Source organism: Dermacentor variabilis, chromosome 3 (assembly GCF_050947875.1).
Source record: "Dermacentor variabilis isolate Ectoservices chromosome 3, ASM5094787v1, whole genome shotgun sequence".
Taxonomy (NCBI): domain Eukaryota; kingdom Metazoa; phylum Arthropoda; class Arachnida; order Ixodida; family Ixodidae; genus Dermacentor; species Dermacentor variabilis.
The window spans coordinates 86,910,173-86,930,170 of record NC_134570.1 but is presented as its reverse complement, the minus strand read 5'-3'; the positions used below and the strand labels follow the sequence as shown (position 1 = coordinate 86,930,170).

General features: G+C 47.1%; 1 protein-coding gene across 3 annotated transcripts in view; it reads right to left on the bottom strand.

Moving 5' to 3' along the window:
- Positions 1 to 19,998, bottom strand: part of LOC142576002 (Na(+)/citrate cotransporter-like) — a 59,069-nt gene that overhangs the window by 36,046 nt on the left and 3,025 nt on the right. For 2 of the 3 annotated variants that reach the window (XM_075685869.1, XM_075685870.1), the window contains 4 exons: positions 16,972 to 17,090; positions 15,404 to 15,553; positions 3,677 to 3,792; positions 733 to 878 (listed from right to left, as the gene is read on the bottom strand). In XM_075685869.1, the coding sequence (XP_075541984.1) occupies positions 733 to 878; positions 3,677 to 3,792; positions 15,404 to 15,553; positions 16,972 to 17,090 (531 nt within the window). The remainder of the gene's footprint in view (positions 1 to 732; positions 879 to 3,676; positions 3,793 to 15,403; positions 15,554 to 16,971; positions 17,091 to 19,998) is intronic. The other variant, XM_075685871.1, reaches the window with a different exon arrangement.

The following is a 19,998-nucleotide window of genomic DNA, read 5'->3' as shown; positions in this document are numbered from 1 at the left end:
TGCACTACAGCATTTGATACATACCGCTGTTTTCAGTTACGAAACGGCTGAGTGCGAATGTCGCAAATCCGCTTTCAAGAAAAAAAAAAGGAGTAAGTGGCGAAGGTAGAAGCAGGCAGCCGTGCAGCAGACGGCACACTCCATGCACCGACGAACACGGCGCATGTTCGTGAAACGACGTGTTCCCAGTTCTTCTTCGTAACTTTTTATAACGGCTTCGACGAGTTTACATATTTTCGGCTTTTCACCGCAGCTTGCACCTCCCTCTTTAGCGGAAGTGTTTCAAAAGCAAGGTTAATCGTCTGCTTGTGGTCTTACATCACTTTCAACAGGCAAAATAACAATCGCTTCAACCGAAAATGCTGATGCCTGAGATGCTCTCACAGCATGTTCCGCAAACGCCTTCTTGAAAATCGCACAGGCAGGTTCTGTGATTGTGAAATATTATGAAACGTATACAATAAAAACTAAGACTTGGCTCTCAAAAAGCCTGCTGCCTTTCGTGAGAAAAAAGAAAAAAGCCCGCCCCCCCCCAACCCTCGGGAAAACACATGACGCAATGCTGCCGCTTACAGGTGACGCCGATTAAATGAACATACTCGATATCTTCGTGTATGACAACTACTATTTTAGAAAACCCCGTAGAACTAGCTCTACTTCTAAACGCCGCTATGCAGATGTGACTTTCTTAATGGTATTGTTTATTGTGATGAAAAATTATAGTACTCGTACCTTCCTCGTCGTCTTCCACAGAGGAGGAAGCGGTGTGCACGAGATCAACGACCGCAATGACGATCGGCGCCATAATTGAAGTTGACGCTGTATTTGGTATCCACACGGAGAGCGCCATGGTCACCAGCATAAATCCAAGCAGTAGTCTGAAATATTGGGAAATTAAATATGCAAATGAACATTTCTTGCCGCTGTTAGCGCCGATGTCCCACTGCACGACAACAGTACGGCTCGCATTCACGAAGGTTGGACGCAAGCAGACCCAACAGGAACGAGTGACAAACGGCGAGTAAGAACGAAAAGTGTTGCGAATTGTTATCACCTTTGTTGTTAATATATCTTAAGGCCCCCGCAAGACGAAGGCCTCTCCAGGCGACGTTTATAAACCCTGTCAAGTCAGCCAAACCTACCTGGTTCCGCGTTATTGGTATTGTTTGCAATTTTATGTTAATTTATTTGTTTGTTGAGTGTGTGTGTTATGTTTCTTTCACTTTGAGTAAATGTTAAAGCTCCCGTTCTCTCTGTTTTTTTTTTCGCGATTTTGCTGTTCTCTCGTTTAGCGCCTTTTTATTGTGGGTTTGTCTGGCTACCATTGTGTAATAGCGCACTTTTCAGTCGCCAGACTTTTCATACTGCTACAACAACAACAACAACAACGACTTTATTCCTTCCAATTTCTTAATCATATCATGGCACCTAGCCTTTGGCAGCCTTCGGTTGCATTTCCCTTGCATTAGCACCCATTGTAGGACTCTAATAGACCACCAGTTTCTGATTTACGTGGCGTTGCTTTTCTACCTTTTAATATCAACTAGAATATTCGGACCCGCCGTGGTAGCTCAATGGCTATGGTGTTGGGCTGCTGAGCACGAGGTCGCGGGATGGAATCCCGGCCACGGCGGCCGCATTTCGATAGGCGCGAAATGCGAAAACACCCGTGTACTTAGATTTAGGTGCACGTTAAAGAACCCAAGGTGGTCGAAATTCCCGGAGTCCTCCACTACGGCGTGCCTCATAATCAGAAAGTGGTTTTGGCCCGTAAAACACCACAATTTAACTTTTTTAACTAGAATATCAGTACAGTATGCTGCCGCCTTTCTATACCCTACGTTACACATATAATTGACAGTTATATTTCTGGTTGTGCAGTTCTTATGACGTCTTCCAAAGTTCGGCTCCATACTAACTGGCCAGAATCTAGTTCCGTCATATCGATTTGAACGCAAGTACGTAGATCCAGTTCTGAACATGTCATCCGAGTTTACAATTGCGGAATTTTTTTGTTGTAGGAAACATGGCCGTGGGTCTTCCGTTGCCTGAATTCTGGGTGGACGTTCTCAGGGATCGATAGGTGGTGATGGCGCTATTGTTTGCCAAGCTTGCTTTCACAATCACGTCGTTCGCGTACAGCGCTGTCAAACAAAAGTAAAATCCTAACGTAAGGTACGTAGGTACGAAGGCAGGCCGGCGTCTGTGATCGACACAAGGTGCGGCCAGGAGCGTCCGCGCAAGACATTTTTGGCACGACTTCATGCGTGCGCAAGTCGTCCACAGTTCTACGAATTTGTGTTTACGTCACGACCAGCCATAAGTGGTCCTTGGAACGGAAATGCTTACGCAAAAGAAACAGGCTTTTCTTATGGAAAACTTCACGCAATCTGGCAGCGTTGCGCGGCAGTCAGGACACTTATCTGGAACTCATGAGACGCACGTCTCGGATTGCGCTGGCGACATTCGCCGTAACACGTGGCACGAAACCAGCTTTATATGACCATGTGCGGCCACGTTTATGAGATGTAATGTCGCCTCTCGCCTTCCTGGTTGCCTACGGTGATTTGACAGCTGCTTTGACCGTCAGGAGCGCGTTCAAGAAGAGCGTCTTCCCATTCCTACGGTATTAGCAAAGTCGAAGGTAGTCTTTCCTAATCACTTGTGCGATTCCGACATTGAAAATCATGTATGTGCGACGAATCTCCACAAATATTCCCAACGAGCAAAAGCAAAAAAAAAAGCTGCACTGAACTGTTTCAAACGTTTATATGTAATTCTGTCCGACCAACTATCGAAATGGAAAGTAACTGCCGAAGAAACGAGAGAGAAAAACGGTCTTTGGCCGCAAGCAAACTCAAAACGTGTTCCCTCGTTTCTTTTCATCTTTTAAGAAATAGCATCATCGCGTGATATGCTTGATAAAGGTGCGCAGGGTGTGAGCCTTGTGATCATGTTCTTATGTTCAGTGGCAAAGGTATTACGGTGAGGTTGTCAAATTGTGCTATTTTTGTATGAAAGGGAGTTAGTTCACCACTGCATAAGGAAACATATTGTCTGCAAAATTTTCCACGCTTTTTCCATTGCAGCCGCACTTAATGTTTATTAGCTCTGTCAATGGTTCAGAATGTATCGAGAGCATTCCTGGAGTTCGAGTCGACGCAACTCCAGGAATGCGAGTCGACTCCAGGAACGCAAGTCGACTCGAACTGTTCGAACTGTTCGAAACGACTTGAAGAATTGTTCCCACCTTTAACTAGTGGCCGCAGCTAGCGGCCTTTTTTTTTCTTCTTTGTTTCTTTTTCTTTTATGCCGCGATATCAGCTTCCCACACTGTAGGGCAGAAAATCTGACGCGTCTGCTTAACCTCCCTACCTCTCCTTGCTTCTATCGTTCCCTTTGAGGTCTGGGATCAGTTGTTCCATGTGGGAAGCTTTCAACTGCATTTTAATACAAGACGCCACTAACTGACCAAAATGTAATGTGTATGCTTCAGACACAGGAATATATACAACATTGCGGTTATGTTTCTTGAACATAGCAGTTTGACGGTGCCTCACGGCGTTTTCATCTAGTTGGTTCAGTCCCGTAAGAACTTTCTTGTTCCCCTACTCAGAAAACGGTTAACTGTAATCATGGCAGTGTACGTTATACGGCAAGGAAATGTTGTACTCACCTCAGATTGCTTGTTCCTATTCCGAGTAATGATTTCAGCGCTATCCTCTTGTGTAGGTTGCTCGTCTCTACAGCCCCAGCCATGATGAGAGAGCACAGCATGACCATGCCAATTTCCTGCATGTGTACGCGATCGCGTAATAATGAAATCAGCGCGATTCGTTCATGTCCTGCTCATTTTCCTGGTGGATCACCAGACTCGTCGCTCAAAACTCTTGCCGTCTCCCCCGCGCTTTTCTTTTTCGTAGAGAAGGCAGAGAACGTTGGCAACTTAAGAGGAAGCTCTAGCTCGGCAACTCCGATGCGCCCTATTCAAATGCACGTCAAACGCTGAAATGCTCTTCTCAGAAAAGCCCCGAATGAAGTGAAATTTACGGGAAGAAAAGAAATAGGAAAGATTTGCTGCATTCGAGAAATAAACATAATTCTATAGTAACTGTAGAAAGCGAAATTTCGATTTAGGATCTGACTTCTTTATAAAAATTGCCTAAAACTGGTAAGCTTGAAAAAGAAAATAGAATCAAGAAGTTTAAATATTTGTAGTGCTGCACCGAAAACAGAGGCCGCAGTTTCGTCAACTGGAACCGCTAGAGCATCTAAAGCGCAGAAATTTGGTGCATTGATTTACAGCTTACGTGGATTCGGCGTAATGCTTACAAGAGTTTTGCAGAAATCCTATTCGCAAATTAGTAAGTTTACAGAGGTGTATAATATATCTATATTGTGAGCTATATATGCATTATTAAGTGCAGTTTTCTGAATTCTAATATTGTTTCTTTATTTCTAAACTAGGAGTTGTAAACTTCATAGTTTCGTTTATGCAAATTTTATCGTTCTAAACAGTTTTTATAAAACAATCGGTAGCCTAAACCGAACATCCGCTTCCAGCATTCACTAGATTCTAAGTTATCTTGAAATGTAACAAATCTCATAAAACTTAGGGAAGCGGTTGTCAAGAAAGGCTATTTTCACTTTTCCACGTATTTAGATAGGAGCCCCCAAGCTAAAGCTTCCTCTTTACCCTTACCTCTAAAATTTATTTTTATTTGCAGCTGAGCCATGAAACATCAGCAGAGTGCAGCAACTTGGCCGGGTAAACACTGCGACAACAGCCGCCTCTCATAGTTACTGACACCGCTATCTTCTAAAGAACAAGCTGTTTGCAACGCGCAGAACATCGTCTTAATCGCGACCCTATTACTCGTTGTCTGCGAAATACACGCAAAGACGCTGCCGTTCAAAGTATGAGTAGCGCGTACAACTCATCACCAATTGAGAAGATCACAACTGCATAATAGCCGAGGGGTTAAGATCATCCGGTTAAAAAGTTAACATTGCCGGAGAGGCGTCAGCTGGATCCCACAATGGCGGTGGTGGGTGGCAATGTTGTTTCTCGCCATATGGAGAAAGTGAAGACGAGAATTTGCAGGTGATTTGACGATGACGGTATATGGTGGTGGTGGTGGTGTTGAAGGCGGGGTTAGCCTGGCATACATAGCCGGCAATTGTTCCGCCTGATCCTCCTTCGAGTTGAGATCAGGGGCATGTCACCAGGTGTCGATGAGCCCCATGTCTCGCAGGAAGGCTATCAGCAGTCGTTGCGCTCTCTTCCTGAATGCCGCGGGCCCTCCGGGGAAAACAACGTCTTCAAAGGTCCTGTGCGTAAGACCACTCTTTTGTAGCGGCGACGGAGTAACGACCTTACAAATCCCGTATACGAGTAAAAAGAATCATTTCTCGTCTCATTTCCTGAGCTTCATTGTCTCCTGGCTTTATGTGGTTGTCACAGAAGCTTTTGTATATTTGTTCTGGTCTGCAGATTCAGCGCGAACTATATGACGGTCAGAAAGCAGCTTTTCGCTTCTAGAAAAGGAAATGGCTGCAGGCAATAAACCATTGCTTCCTGTGTGTCTATTGATAAAAGACTGATACAGTTGCTCGCAATTTATGTTTCTCCAGCCGGATCATTCTATTGCGATAGCAATTATGTTCACATCCAACTGACGACTTCGCGCGGTCGCTCGGCCGTATCTTGAGAGCCATTTTCGTTGGGGGCAGAGTCTAGGTGCGTCGGCGGCCCGTAGCTTTGTGTGTGCTGTGTGTTCTCGGAGCTCCCTTTTCGTTGAAGCCGATAAACAGCCCGAATGTCATTTCGCTCGCTGCTGCTGCCGCTTTTCCTCACGCCAGCGTTGTGACAGCGAGTTCCCGCGGTCATCGAGTCAGATGTGTTCATGTTTGCGTGTGCGTGCATGACACCATGCTTGTTAACTTAGTTGGCGTGCCTATGTTTACAAGTTCATACGGCCGATAAAACTACTAACCTTACTTCGTATAGCGGTCTAATAATTGCTATCGCAATCAATGCTTCGCTTTGCAGGTGAAACTGCGACTTTTTTTGTTGATTGCCTGGCTCAACAATACAGAACTGACTTGGCGTTAACTCAGAATCAGAACACATACATAACGTTTGCGCAAAATAAAACTTTGGAGATCTGAAAATATTTATCTACAGCTCAACTATACCTTGGCTACGTTAATGTTGTAAGTTATTTGACGCTTTCCAACCACTCAGTCACACATTTAGGGTTTCTTTCAGGTTCGGGCGAAACACTTCTACTTTCTCTTTTAAGTACGGCCTCGCCGAGTGGGCGTTGACGTCTTCATGTTGTGTTGCCCATGTGCTCCGCCATATGCTACGCAGGGCTAGACGCATGACAAGATCGAATGGGCTGCAACGTATATTGAAAAAAAAAAGAAATCTTTCTATTGATCCATATGGAATCCGTTTCTTGTCCGATCAGACTGATGATGGTGACGCGGAGTTTTCGCACAATAGTGCTTGGCAATTAGGGGAAAGCTTTGCGCATGCGTACTGTTTGGATCTGACTGCTGGTACGATCTGTTGGGAACTCGGCGCTGACGCCCGTGGTTGTACCTGGGTCGCAAGCCCCAAGGGTAGCGTTGGCCTGGCGGCCTGGGGTACAACTGGGAGCATCCGAAGGTCCCGGCAAAGCATGAGTCGACTGGTAACAACGAAACAACTTGTTTATTTTAACATCGCAAAGAGTTGGTGGTCAGGTTTGACCGAAGTAGAGAGACGGGAGAGCACTTCACTCAACAGAAGAAATCGGAGCCCTCTTTTTGGCGTCCGGGGGCAGCTGTTTTTATACTCTCGCAGTTGAGGGCAAGAAGGAACCCCTCAAAAGACGAGCACGTGAATGTACAATGGGCTAATGGTGACGCACACTGTCGTAGCGATGCCGTAGCACCATGTCGAGCACGATCTCGTAGCACCCTGTCGTGGCGCTGCCGGTCGGACACAATGACTGTAATGAGAAGATGGTCCCTGCTTTGGCATCGCCTGTTTCGGGCATAATGACTGGAACGAGATCCCTGCTTTGGCATCGCCTGTTTCGGGCCCAATAACTGGAATGAGATCCCTGCTTTGGCATCGCCTGTTTCGGGCACAATGACTGGAACGAGATCCCTGCTTTGGCATCGCCTGTTTCGGGCCCAATAACTGGAATGAGATCCCTGCTTTGGCATCGCCTGTTTCGGGCACAATGACTGGAATGCGAGGATGATCCCTAGGCGGTCGCATCGCCGCAGTCGCGCCTGGAAACACCTGGCGATGAGTGTTGCGGCGACGACGATCGGGCCAAAATGTCCGCCGCCCCGCCGCAGTCGCGCCGGCAAAACCACGTGTCGCAGGCGAAACGCAACAGACCGCCCCGCCGGGGGAAGGAGATCCCGATGGACAGGGGACTGCATCCGCTGTCCGGAGGGATGTCGCTCGATGATGCTCATAACCGAAGTCGGGCGTCCCTCGACGTTTCTTGAGCGCAGCGCACAGAGAAGGCCTTGTTCTCTTGTTCAGGTTCGCACGGGACACTGCAAAGTGACTTCGGGAGAGTTCACATTTTTGTTCTCGTTCCCGGCAAGCGTTAGAACTACGCTGAAACTCAACCGCTCAGTCAGCAAGCACGGCACAACCCTCACTAAGCCCTGCCAGGCTCTTTCCCCTTTTTATACCACTGCCTAGTTCCTTACAGTAGTCTAGCATCACTCAGAACGCGTCCACAAATTGAAAAATTGCACTAGAAAGCATATCATCACTTTGAAACACTAAACAAAAGCAATATGTTAAAAAAAAAATCCTGCCTCAGGAAGAAAAACATCAGTGACAAACAATTTTGAGGCTGATTCCTACGTTAGGGGCTTCGACTTAAGCCATCGGCGTTACCGTTGAGACTCCCCTTTTTGTAACGCACCTCAAAGGAATATTGTTGTAAAGCGAGGCTCCAGCGCAGGAGGCGGCCATTTTTGGGAGAGATGGTCTGCAGCCATTGGAGAGGGCAGTGATCCGTCTCAATGATAAACCTCGAGCCGGCTAGATAGCATGACAATTTCTGAACGGCCCACACGAGACATGCACACTCTTTCTCGGTGGCGCTATACGCCTGCTCACGACTGGTCAGCTTACGACTAGCATACAGGACGGGGTGTTCTACTTCTCCATTTTCCCGTTGGCACAGTACAACGCCCATGCCTCGCTCACTAGCATCGCACTGAACAATGAACTCTTTTGTATAGTCTGGCGATCGTAGCACAGGCTGGCTTGTTAGGGCACTCTTTAGGGCGCTAAAAGCTCTTTCCTTGGTCTCGTCCCAGACGACTGTTTGAGGCTCTGTCTTTCTTAGAGCATCCGTCAGGGGAGCCGCGATATCAGAGTACCTAGGGATGTACCTCTGATAGTAGCCGGCGACACCCAAGAACGACCGAATATCGGTCTTTGTGCGCGGTTGCGGAAAGTCTCGCACAGCGGCCACTTTTATTTCAGAGGGGCGGCGACGACCCTGACCAATCACGTGACCGAGGTAGACAACCTCGGCCTGTGCTAACTGGCACTTAGGAGCCTTGACTGTCAAGCCTGCTTCGCGCAGGCGGGTTAGCACTGCCCGCAAGTGTGCCATATGCTCAGACCAGGATGCGGAGAATATCGCTACGTCGTCTAGATACGGTAAAGCGAATTCTTGCTGTCCCCGCAACACTTTATCCATGAGACTTGAAAAACAGTATGGCGCGTTCTTCAAACCAAAACTCAACACTTTAGGACGGAATGTTCCCATTGGTGAAATGAACGCCGCATACCTACTAGCCTCTTCTGTAAGTGGAACCTGCCAATAACCCCTGACAAGATCTAGGGTGGAAATAAACTGAGCGCTACTAACTTTCTCAAGGCGCTCCTCGATGTTAGGGATCGGATAAATTTGATCCTTAGTGATGGAATTAAGCCTGCGGTAGTCGACGCAAGGACGAGGTTCCTTGCCCGGTACCTCAACTAAAATCAAAGGGGAGGTATAATCACTCTCACCTGCCTCAATAACACCGAGCTGTAGCATTTTCTTTACCTCAGCCTCCATAATATCGCTCTGGCGGGGTGACACCCGATACGCCTTGGATCGTACTGGCTCTGTGGAGGTAAGTTCTATATCATGAGTAAGTACAGAAGTCCTACCAGGCCTCTCAGAGAACAGACCTTGAAACTCTCGTAATAGCTGGTGTAGTTCGGTTTTCTGCTCAGGCGACAGCGGTGCTTTACTGATAAGGTCACTAATGACTTGACCGGTGTCTTCCCTGTTCGTCACTGAGCCTAGTCCTGGAAGCTCGACCGGAAGCTCTTCAGGAACGTTTACCATCATGCACACCACTGCTTCCCTTTGTCTATAAGGTTTGAGCAGATTACAGTGGTAAACTTGCTGTGCTTTCCGCTTTCCTGGCAGACTTACCACGTAGTTAACGTCCGACAGTTTCTGAACAATTCGTGCTGGGCCCTCCCACTGCACGTCTAGTTTGTTGTTTAGCGATGTGCGCAATATCATGACCTCATCGCCAACCTCAAAACGACGGGCCCTGGCTGTCCGATCATAATAAACCTTGGCCCTCTGCTGGGCCTTTGTCATTGCTTCACCTGACAACTCCTGTGCCCTTCTTAAGCGTTCGAGGAGCTTAAGCACGTACTCCACCACGACTGGGTCGTCGCCCCTACCTTCCCATGATTCTCGAAGCATGCGAAGCGGAGATCGAAGCGAGCGACCGTACACCAGTTCAGCTGGCGAAAACCCCGTAGCCGCATGCGGCGCGGTCCTTAAAGCAAACATCACCCCAGGCAGACACAGCTCCCAGTCAGTTCGATGTTCAAAACACAACGCTCTCAACACGCGCTTCATGACGGAGTGGAGCTTCTCAACGGAATTCGACTGTGGGTGGTACACTGAGCTGTGTAACAGCTTTACCCCACACCTTTCGAGAAAAGTTCTCGTCAAAGCGCTAGTAAACACTGTGCCCTGATCTGATTGAATTTCTGCAGGAAAACCAACTCGCGCAAATATGGACAGTAGTGCATTAACTATCTCAACTGAGCTGAGTTCTTTAAGCGGCACTGCTTCAGGGAACTTTGTCGCTGGGCAGATCACAGTCAAAATGTGTCTGTACCCCGTGGCTGTTACCGGCAGAGGTCCCACAGTATCAATAACGAGCCGTCTAAAAGGCTCCGTAATGATAGGTACCAATTTCAACGGCGCCCTCGATTTGTCCCCTGGTTTGCCCACCCGCTGACAAGTGTCACATGTCCTCACGAAATGGTCTGCGTCCCGAAAACACCCGGGCCAATAGTACTCTTGCAAGAGACGGTCCTTAGTTTTCTTAACTCCTAGGTGTCCGGACCACGAACCCCCGTGTGACAAGCGCAACAGATCCTGACGATAGCATTGAGGCACGACCAGCTGATCGAACTCCACTCCTCTTCGGTCTAGATACTTCCGGTACAGGACTCCACCTCTTTCCACAAAACGCGCAGTTTTCCTGGCGATACCTTCTTTGACATTGCAGCGCACGTTTTCCAGGCTGCCATCCTTTTTTTGCTCGGCTATCAAAGCCGACCGGCTGACTTTTAGCAACCTATCAAGTCCGTCTGACGTAGGCGCGATGAGCAAATCAGTAGATAGCTCTTCTAACTTTCCCGTGTCGGGCATTTCCTCTCCAGTATCTGGCGCCTTTAACGTTACAGACTCAAGTTTATTCAGTTCGGGCGTGCTCTGAATATCAGCTTGCTGCGCCTCTGACCCTTTTTCGTTGTTTGATAACGTCGGCCCCGCAACTACCGCCTTTGCAGCGAGCTCCCGAACCTTCGATCTGGTTAAGGCCTGAACACTAGCTTCACCAAACAAAAGCCCCTTCTCGCGCAGGAGGTGATCGGACCTGTTTGAAAATAGGTACGGGTACTGGGGTGGCAGCATAGATGACACTGCCGCCTCCGTCTCAAGCGCTCCGAAAGGTCCTTCAATAAGCACCTTTGCTACCGGCAGACACACGCTATGAGCTTCCACGGCTTGCTTGATCCATGCGCACTCGCCCGTGAACATATGGGGTTCTACGTAAGACGGGTGAACTACATCCATCGTAGCTGCGGAATCGCGAAGCACTCGGCACTCTTTCCCGTTTACGAGGAGGTCTCGCATGTAAGGCTCGAGAAGCTTCATGTTCTCGTCAGTGCTGCCTATTGAAAAAAACACAACTTTTGGTGTTGTTTCCGGACACTGCGCCGAAAAGTGACCCGGCTTCTGGCACGTATAACAAACGCCCGCTCGCCTCATCTCGAACCGCTTTCTGCGTTCGGCTTCGGCTGCCGCCGTCTCCTTAGGTTCGGTCGCACTGCTTCCACTCGCATCCGCACTACGCGTGTTCCCCTTTGCTCTCATGGGTGTGAACTTCGGCCTCTCAAACTTCGAGCCAAATTCACCCTTTTGACCGTCCTTAGCTCCGCGAGCCCGACGCGTCACAAACTCCTCGGCTAGCTCAGCGGCTTTAGCCACCGTACAAACGTCTGGCCTATCCAAGACCCAGTATCGCACGTTCTCCGGTAACCGACTATAAAACTGTTCTAGCCCGAAGCACTGCAGAACTTTATCGTGGTCACCAAACGCTTTCTCTTCTTTGAGCCACTCCTGCATGTTCGACATAAGCCTATACGCAAACTCTGTATATGACTCACTTCTGCCTTTCTTATTTTCCCGAAACTTCCGACGGAACGCCTCCGCAGACAGCCGGTACTTTTTTAGAAGACTCGATTTCACTGTGTCGAAATCCTCTGCCTCCTCTCTATCCAAGCGAGCGACTACGTCGGCCGCCTCGCCGGGTAACAAAGTGAGCAAGCGCTGTGGCCACGTTTCCCGAGAGAACCCCTGCTTCTCGCACGTTCGCTCAAAGTTAACCAGGAACAAACCAATGTCCTCTCCAAGCTTAAACGGCCGCATTAGGTCAGTCATTTTGAACAATACGCGTTCTCCTGCACCGTGTGCCTGACTTCCATTACGAGCGCGTTCCATCTCTATCTCGAGACGCTTCATTTCCAAAGCGTGTTGATGGTCACGCTCTTCTTTTTCTTTCTCTTTTTGTTCTTTAAGTTCGCGCTCTTCTTTTTCTTTCTGTTCTTTACGTTCACGCTCTTCTTTTTCTTTCTGTTCTTTACGTTCACGCTCTTCTTTTTCTTTTTGCTCTTTAAGTTCGCGCTCCTGTCTTTTTGACCTCTCCTCAATAGTCTCAAGGCATTCCGACAGCTCGTCATCCTCAGCCTCTAACTCAAGAATAGCCTTTAGCAGTTCAGGTTTTCTTAGTTTGTCTGAGACATCCAGACCCAACTCTCTTGCAAGTTCCAACAATTTCGGTTTGCGCAACGACTTCAAATCCATGGCTGCTCTGAATGCTGCTTTCTCTACTGCTTACTATTGTCTTGCCGCAAACTAACCCGGCAGCAACGACAACCACAATTACCAGCTCTGTTTCTGACACTAACAAAAAGCCTGGCAAAGCTCAGAAGAAGAAAGTCCCGCACTCACCAAACCTCGCAGGCAGGAATTCCGCGCAGTCGTTCCGCTGCAGGCAACCAGTCGTCACACAGGGCTCGTTGCACTGCTCCCGGATCGTCGTTGAGCTGCTCAGCATACCGTCAACTGCATCTCTTCGCTGCTGGCCTCCGTTGTGGCGATCTCACCGCAGGCAGACAGTTGTTTGAAGTCGGAGGCGATCTCACCGCTGGCAACCAGATGTTTGGATCTGACTGCTGGTACGATCTGTTGGGAACTCGGCGCTGACGCCCGTGGTTGTACCTGGGTCGCAAGCCCCAAGGGTAGCGTTGGCCTGGCGGCCTGGGGTACAACTGGGAGCATCCGAAGGTCCCGGCAAAGCATGAGTCGACTGGTAACAACGAAACAACTTGTTTATTTTAACATCGCAAAGAGTTGGTGGTCAGGTTTGACCGAAGTAGAGAGACGGGAGAGCACTTCACTCAACAGAAGAAATCGGAGCCCTCTTTTTGGCGTCCGGGGGCAGCTGTTTTTATACTCTCGCAGTTGAGGGCAAGAAGGAACCCCTCAAAAGACGAGCACGTGAATGTACAATGGGCTAATGGTGACGCACACTGTCGTAGCGATGCCGTAGCACCATGTCGAGCACGATCTCGTAGCACCCTGTCGTGGCGCTGCCGGTCGGACACAATGACTGTAATGAGAAGATGGTCCCTGCTTTGGCATCGCCTGTTTCGGGCATAATGACTGGAACGAGATCCCTGCTTTGGCATCGCCTGTTTCGGGCCCAATAACTGGAATGAGATCCCTGCTTTGGCATCGCCTGTTTCGGGCACAATGACTGGAACGAGACCCCTGCTTTGGCATCGCCTGTTTCGGGCCCAATAACTGGAATGAGATCCCTGCTTTGGCATCGCCTGTTTCGGGCACAATGACTGGAATGCGAGGATGATCCCTAGGCGGTCGCATCGCCGCAGTCGCGCCTGGAAACACCTGGCGATGAGTGTTGCGGCGACGACGATCGGGCCAAAATGTCCGCCGCCCCGCCGCAGTCGCGCCGGCAAAACCACGTGTCGCAGGCGAAACGCAACAGTACAGGCTCTGAGAGCAGTGGCATCTGTTCATGTATTTCTGAGGCCAGAACGAACGCTACTGTAGTGGATAAGCACTACATTCTGTGAACCGCAGAGAAATTGTTCTTGACAAAACGGCGGTATGTCTCTGTGCAAATTGCAATTTGCGTGCAATTTAACCTGCTCGAGAAAACAGCGCCGGCAGCAGATCGAATTCGCACATGACAATGATGATGATAAACCTCAAACATCACGCATAGCCTCAATGGAGGATACACCGACAATAATGTTGTCTGTGGAAAACAACGTCGAAAGCGTCAACGTAAAAACCAACTGCGACGAAGCCGCGACAACGGCACGTAGTTTATACACAGTAGCTTACATTAAACCCGCCGTGGTTGCTCAGTAGCTATGGTGTTGGACTGCTGAGCACGAGTTCGCGGGATCGAATCCCGGCCACGGCAGCCGCATTTCGTTGGGGGCGAAATGCGAAAATGCCTGTGTACTTAGATTTAGGTGCACGTTAAAGAACTCCAGGTGGTCGACATTTCCGGAGGCCTCCACTACGGCGTGTCTCATAATCAGAAAGTGGTTTTGCCACGTAAAACCCCATAATTTAATTTTTTTAGCTTACATTATTCACAGGCGCCATGTGCCGCATATGGTAGTGCTACAAACGTACAGCGAAAACGAAATTGCTCAAATTATGTAAATAGCACGGCGTTACTTCGCTCGTAACATCACTTGTAGCAAAACTTATAGCCTAAGAGTCTATTTGAAGGACTATGGCGGGACGACTCATTGAGCTTTAACAGCCTGAAGCCTTGAATACAGCAACTGCTTCCTCACTTGTGAACTAAATTTTGATTTCAACAAAACAAGAATAAAAATTGGTCTAAGCAGGCTTGAAATTTGAAGGTCATCTCAACTCCCACGCTGCAGCCTCCTTGGGCAGCTTGGAAGCTGTCCTACTGAACCATGGAAACAAAGAAATATGACTGTTTTACACAAAGCAAACAAAAATAAACATCATACACCGAAACTATCTGAATCAAACATATTGGTGCAGTAAAATGTGGAACCACCGCGAAAAAAAAAAAAATAAGCATAAGCCTTTCGTGAAATAACAGCGAGTTATTTAAAAGTAAGCATTTATAACGAAATATATGTAGCGTACTTAAAGTCTTTTGAAGTGCTTAGTTCGAATTCCACAAAGTGCATTACTGGTTATACAGAAAGGAAGTTGTGTCCACCACACATACAAAGAAAAGACATGGACAGAACTTTATCTGATTCATATATTGTCTCTGTACTGTCAAACAATTATATTTGTCTGACAAATACTATGTTAAATGTTTTTAATATTACTTTTAATTAGAAGTTTTATTTGCCCACATCCTTACCGCCGAACAAACCGCCATATAGCCGTTGGATTGTTGTCCAATTCTGCATAGTAGTAGAAGAAGTAGGCAACCAGAACAAATAAACTCATTAATTAAAGTGTGATCAGTCCTCCTCATGGATATGAGACATATATTGAGATGACAACAACTACAACCATAACCACAACAACGGCAAGGAAGATGGTCGTCTTGACTGTGTGGTAATGCTGCTGTCGTTGTAAATGAGATCGGAACCGAAGAAATCGCTAAAATGTGCTGTCTCTTTGTTTATTCGATTTGAAATTATTTATTTGAATAGCAAAGCAGATTGCACCTTCTTAGTTTCGTTTTGATAAAAAAAATGATTGCAATGAAATGCAGCACACGCAGTCAGTTGAGAGGTACTCACGTTGAGGTAGAAGGAAGCGACCTTCTGCGAATTCAGAATGCCAAACAACGGGAATAGGAAGACAGGCATCAGCGCCGTAGCTGCCAGTGGAATCGCTTCGGCCGACCAGTAGAACGCCATCCACAGGAGAATGTATGCGCACCATCCTGCCTGGGTTGAAAATTCTGCTTCAGAGGGGCATGTGAGCCGTATACGCACAAGCTTCGAAGATGTTGTGCAACAAGCATTGGAGCGGCGACATTGAAACGCAAGTGTAGTCATTAATTCAGTTCACAAGCACGGATATGCCATCTTGATGATGCTGTCTGCACCACTTGCATTATTTTTTACATAAATATCGCCATGCAAACGTTGAAATATTTGTTTACTTATCTATTTACTTATTTGGGGAGTACTTGCTTCGTAAATTATGGTATTACTGCAAAGCGGGGTGGGGTGGGGGGTGGGGGCTGCACAATTCAAGAAAAAGCAACACAAGTAACGTTTCTGAAGAACGTAAAAAAATCATCATTAGAAATAATATTAGCAAGATTCAGTTGATAAAATGAATAAATATGAACTGTATATTGATAAATAATATAAATGTTGGTAAATGATAAAAAGGAACCTAACTGCAAACAAGAACAAAGAAGACACCAAAAATGCGCTCGTGCAGAGTTGGCGCACGCTTCGGACGTGCAGACACGTAACGTATACGCAACTCTTACAAGTTCCAGAGTGAACCAGACCCAGAGTAAACCAGAAGTAGGCGTCGCCTGCGGTGATAGACAAAGAATGTTGAATTTGCGGGAACGGATTAGTGGCGCCCGCCTGTCACTAACCTCTCAACAAGACACGCACCGCATTAGGCCCATTCTCTATGGTTTTGTGATAAATACGACAGACGACGCTGCTGTAGCGCTAAAAGAAAGAAAGATTAAGGAGATGGATACAAAAAATGATAGATCAGAACGTTTATAGTATACCTGAATAAATCAAGCAGGTTTTGTGATCATTTATAACCGCCCCGTTGCAAAGTGGAGGCCAATAAATCATCACCATCATCATAGAAAATTATGTTCTTTTTCAGGCCACGCCGCAAACAACGCGTCTTTCTAGCTAGTTTTGGACTAAACGGTCCAGTAATGCACCTCATTTTGTCCCTTCTCCTCATACCTGGTATTCGACTGCATCGGCAGCCTAATGCCATCTCTGTGCAAGATTTGAGAGAGAACAATTCAGTGCACTAGAACAGACGGTGATGTATACTTGTGGCTCCTTTACAGCGTTCGTTCCATTGATGTAATGGTACATAATGTAGTGTTTAATTTATCGCTTCCTTGACAGGAATATAATTTTATTCTTTTCTCATGTTCCTCCGTTCGCGGCCGACGCATCGCGGTGACAACTTGGGCGGAGCGCCGTTTTAGCCACTCACGAAGCGCAAATAGGAATAACGTCGAAATGTAATCGTTAAATTATTCCAGCCTTTTATTGGTCTCTCTCTCTCTCTCTCTCTCTTTGCCCCTGTCTACATACTATCCATATAGCACCGGCTAAATTGCCAAACATAAGGCGCTAGAATATACCTTTCCTTCAACATACATGGCCACTGGAAGCAGCAGCAAGGGAACGCCGACGATGTAGAGGAGTCGCCACGATTTGCCCAGCACTCTCGAACTCAGCGACACCTTGGCGCGGAGTTTTTCTGCGTGGAGTGAGCGCAGGCCCAATTCGATCAACAATGAAGCCCTCTCGCGACGCTGGGGACCCAATATCATAAACTGAAAAAATTAAAACGGAAGTACACTTGTAACAGTCTAGCCGAATTCGTCGACGATTAACGTGTACCGACCCCGTCACGGACAGCTGCTGTTTTTCTTCGTATCAAGTTTCATTGCCGCTCAGTGAGATCTCGAGTACTCGTTCCCGTTTCCGCCCTGAACATCCGTGGCGAAAAAATAGTGGCGCCAATTAGAGGATGTGCTGTCTCGATGGAAAGGTATCGTGCATGCCGCTCCGTGGGTGAGCCCGTTCACTTTCCGGATTGGTGGTGGGGCTCGCGAAGTAATTTCGACACTTTGAAACATGCCGATGATGAGAAATAGTGTCCGTTTCCCTCTTCGTAACTTTGTAGCTCTTGGAATTGGATGCAAGTCCTGCTACGGGGCTCAAAGTGAGTGTTGTGGCGCACGCTGTGGCCTGGAACTCTTGTCAGGGGACTGCATGTATGTAAATATGCGTGAGCTCGGCTTTGGGCGAAATGGAGAGTAGTTCACCAACGAAGAGATGCGGAGCGTGGTAATCGAGTTTTACGCAGCGATATTGAATGCAGCTGGAAAGTGTACAATAATATCAGGAAAAATAATCGGCCCTCTAATGTTTACGCACCAGCCTTTCATATGCTGATGAGCTATGTGCTGATAAGATACATGCATTACCAGCGTACCTTGAACAATAACACCTAATAAATGATGATTAAGCAATTAGCGCTAAGGGGTTTTGTCGCTTTAACTACATGTATGTGGGACATTGAAACGTTATGGGTGTTAACAGGAATATAAATAAACGAATCACAGATGGCTTCCGAATTGATGTTTTTACTACGGCATGAAATCAACGTGTTCAATATGACTACATATATGCAGCAACTACCACCCCCTGGCCTTCAGTCACTGTGCAAAGAAGGCTGCAGCCAAGGCTACGGAAAATTCTCTAGCGCTGCAATGGGCCATCCAAGAGGAGGTCAAGCCTGGCCTATCGTCCGCGCGGTTGCGTGATCTGAGGAGATTTTTATACGGCAGCCGTATAAAAGCGGACCTCTTGTTCTTGCACGAAAAGCGAACAAGTAGAGATAAAGCAAGAGATTGTGTAAAAGGCGAGAAAGTGCTGGCATCAAGATACTCTTGGGCAACCATTTATGAGTATGGCCAACGTGTCATATCTGCGCCCCGCTGTTCACAGTTGTTGCGCCTTATTATCACTTCAGTTAGTCACGTTCTTTTATTTTTTTACAAGTGTGAGGCTTTCCAGTTTTTCATTTCATTTATTTATACGCTCAGCCCCACTAGGGCTATTTGAGCGGTGGAAAGAAAGAGCACTCTAATATCTAAGTTTTAAGCTTCTGCAAATACTAAATTCTGCAAAATCTAAGCATCTGCAACTACTCCCGCAGTGACTGCCATATTAAAAAAAAAGAGTAACGGAACTAGAGCTCTCCCGCACCAAAGAACATGCCCAAAGCCTCAAGACACATTATAGTGCAGGCGTTGGTTTGGCATCATTTATTTTCTGCCTTCATTTCCATAGCGACTCCCATGTCATAAACCTACTTGGTCTCATTCATTCATTCATTCATTCATTCATTCACTTGTTTGTTCTCCTAGACTGCATATGTTTCTTTAATTTCCTTAATTTTCTGGGTTCTTTGTTTTTGCCACATCAGCATGACACTATCCCTGCAGTGCCCAGTCCAAAGAAAACTGAGCAGCCCTTGCTGACATACACCTGTAAAAAGTCGCTAATAAAAATCAAGAGCCATGTTTGCGGCAGCAGGCTTTGCTTTATAATACGCAGAACTATGCCATCAGAGAAAACCACTACAGCAACATTTGCCTCACAGTCTCTAAGAAAAAGTGTTTTATTTTTCTTAGCACTAGACAAATTTCGTGAAAGATGTTATCACTTTTAGTACGCTCGTCTGTGTTCTATCCCCGTTTATACCGGATTGTTTATCGATCTGAAAAGACATAAAAGGTTTCACAGTTTTGCCCGAAGGGCTAAAAGGCCAAAGCACTGGTAACAGCAACGTATAGTGTTACGGTGTTTTAACTGTACACGGGTGCGACGACACACAGGTGCGCCGAAAATTTCTCGCGCGCTAAAAACTTTGCCATGCTTTACCAAGGCGTATAATGTTATCGCGCAGGCGTCATTTGCCCTGCCCGTAAACAGCGGTTACCAGTGAAACTGCAACACTTTCATATTGTGAACAGCCGAATTTTCACTTTTTATTAACCTGAGAACACTTAGGATGAAAGCCATGTGCTCTGAGTGAGCGAATAAGCTTTATTACGGAGACCAAACTGCTAATGCCCGAAGGTGGGCGGCCACCCTATTTGGTGTAGCCGTGACCACGTGACTAGGCCTGTTCACCAGCCGTAGCTGGTTCTCAGGCCCTGGGCTTGTCAGCTGGGCCTCCCACCGGTCTTCTGACAACGTCTATCCCGCTTGTGTTGTGAATGAAACGTTTCGCGACTTTTTTTTTTTTTTGCGCGCTGCAATTCTCAAAAATTTTGAGGAATAACCAGACGAGAACGTAAGATCTGGTTTGAGAAACCTGGGCGGTTGAATAGTGTAGCACAGATTTTGCATATATTCTATGGCCTCCTCAGAGCCCAAGCCCGCTAAGGCGCGTAATAACTTTTGAAGTCGGTTTTTATTACAAGGCTGGTATATTATGAATGCGAAAACACCCTTTCTGCTTTATATATCCCGTTTAGATGTTGCTGGCAGCATCCCCGTGTATATGGAGAACCTAACCGTCTCCGTATGATTCTTGCCATAAAAAGAAAACTTTTTTATTGACCGGAAGATGTGAATGAAGGTCTAAAATC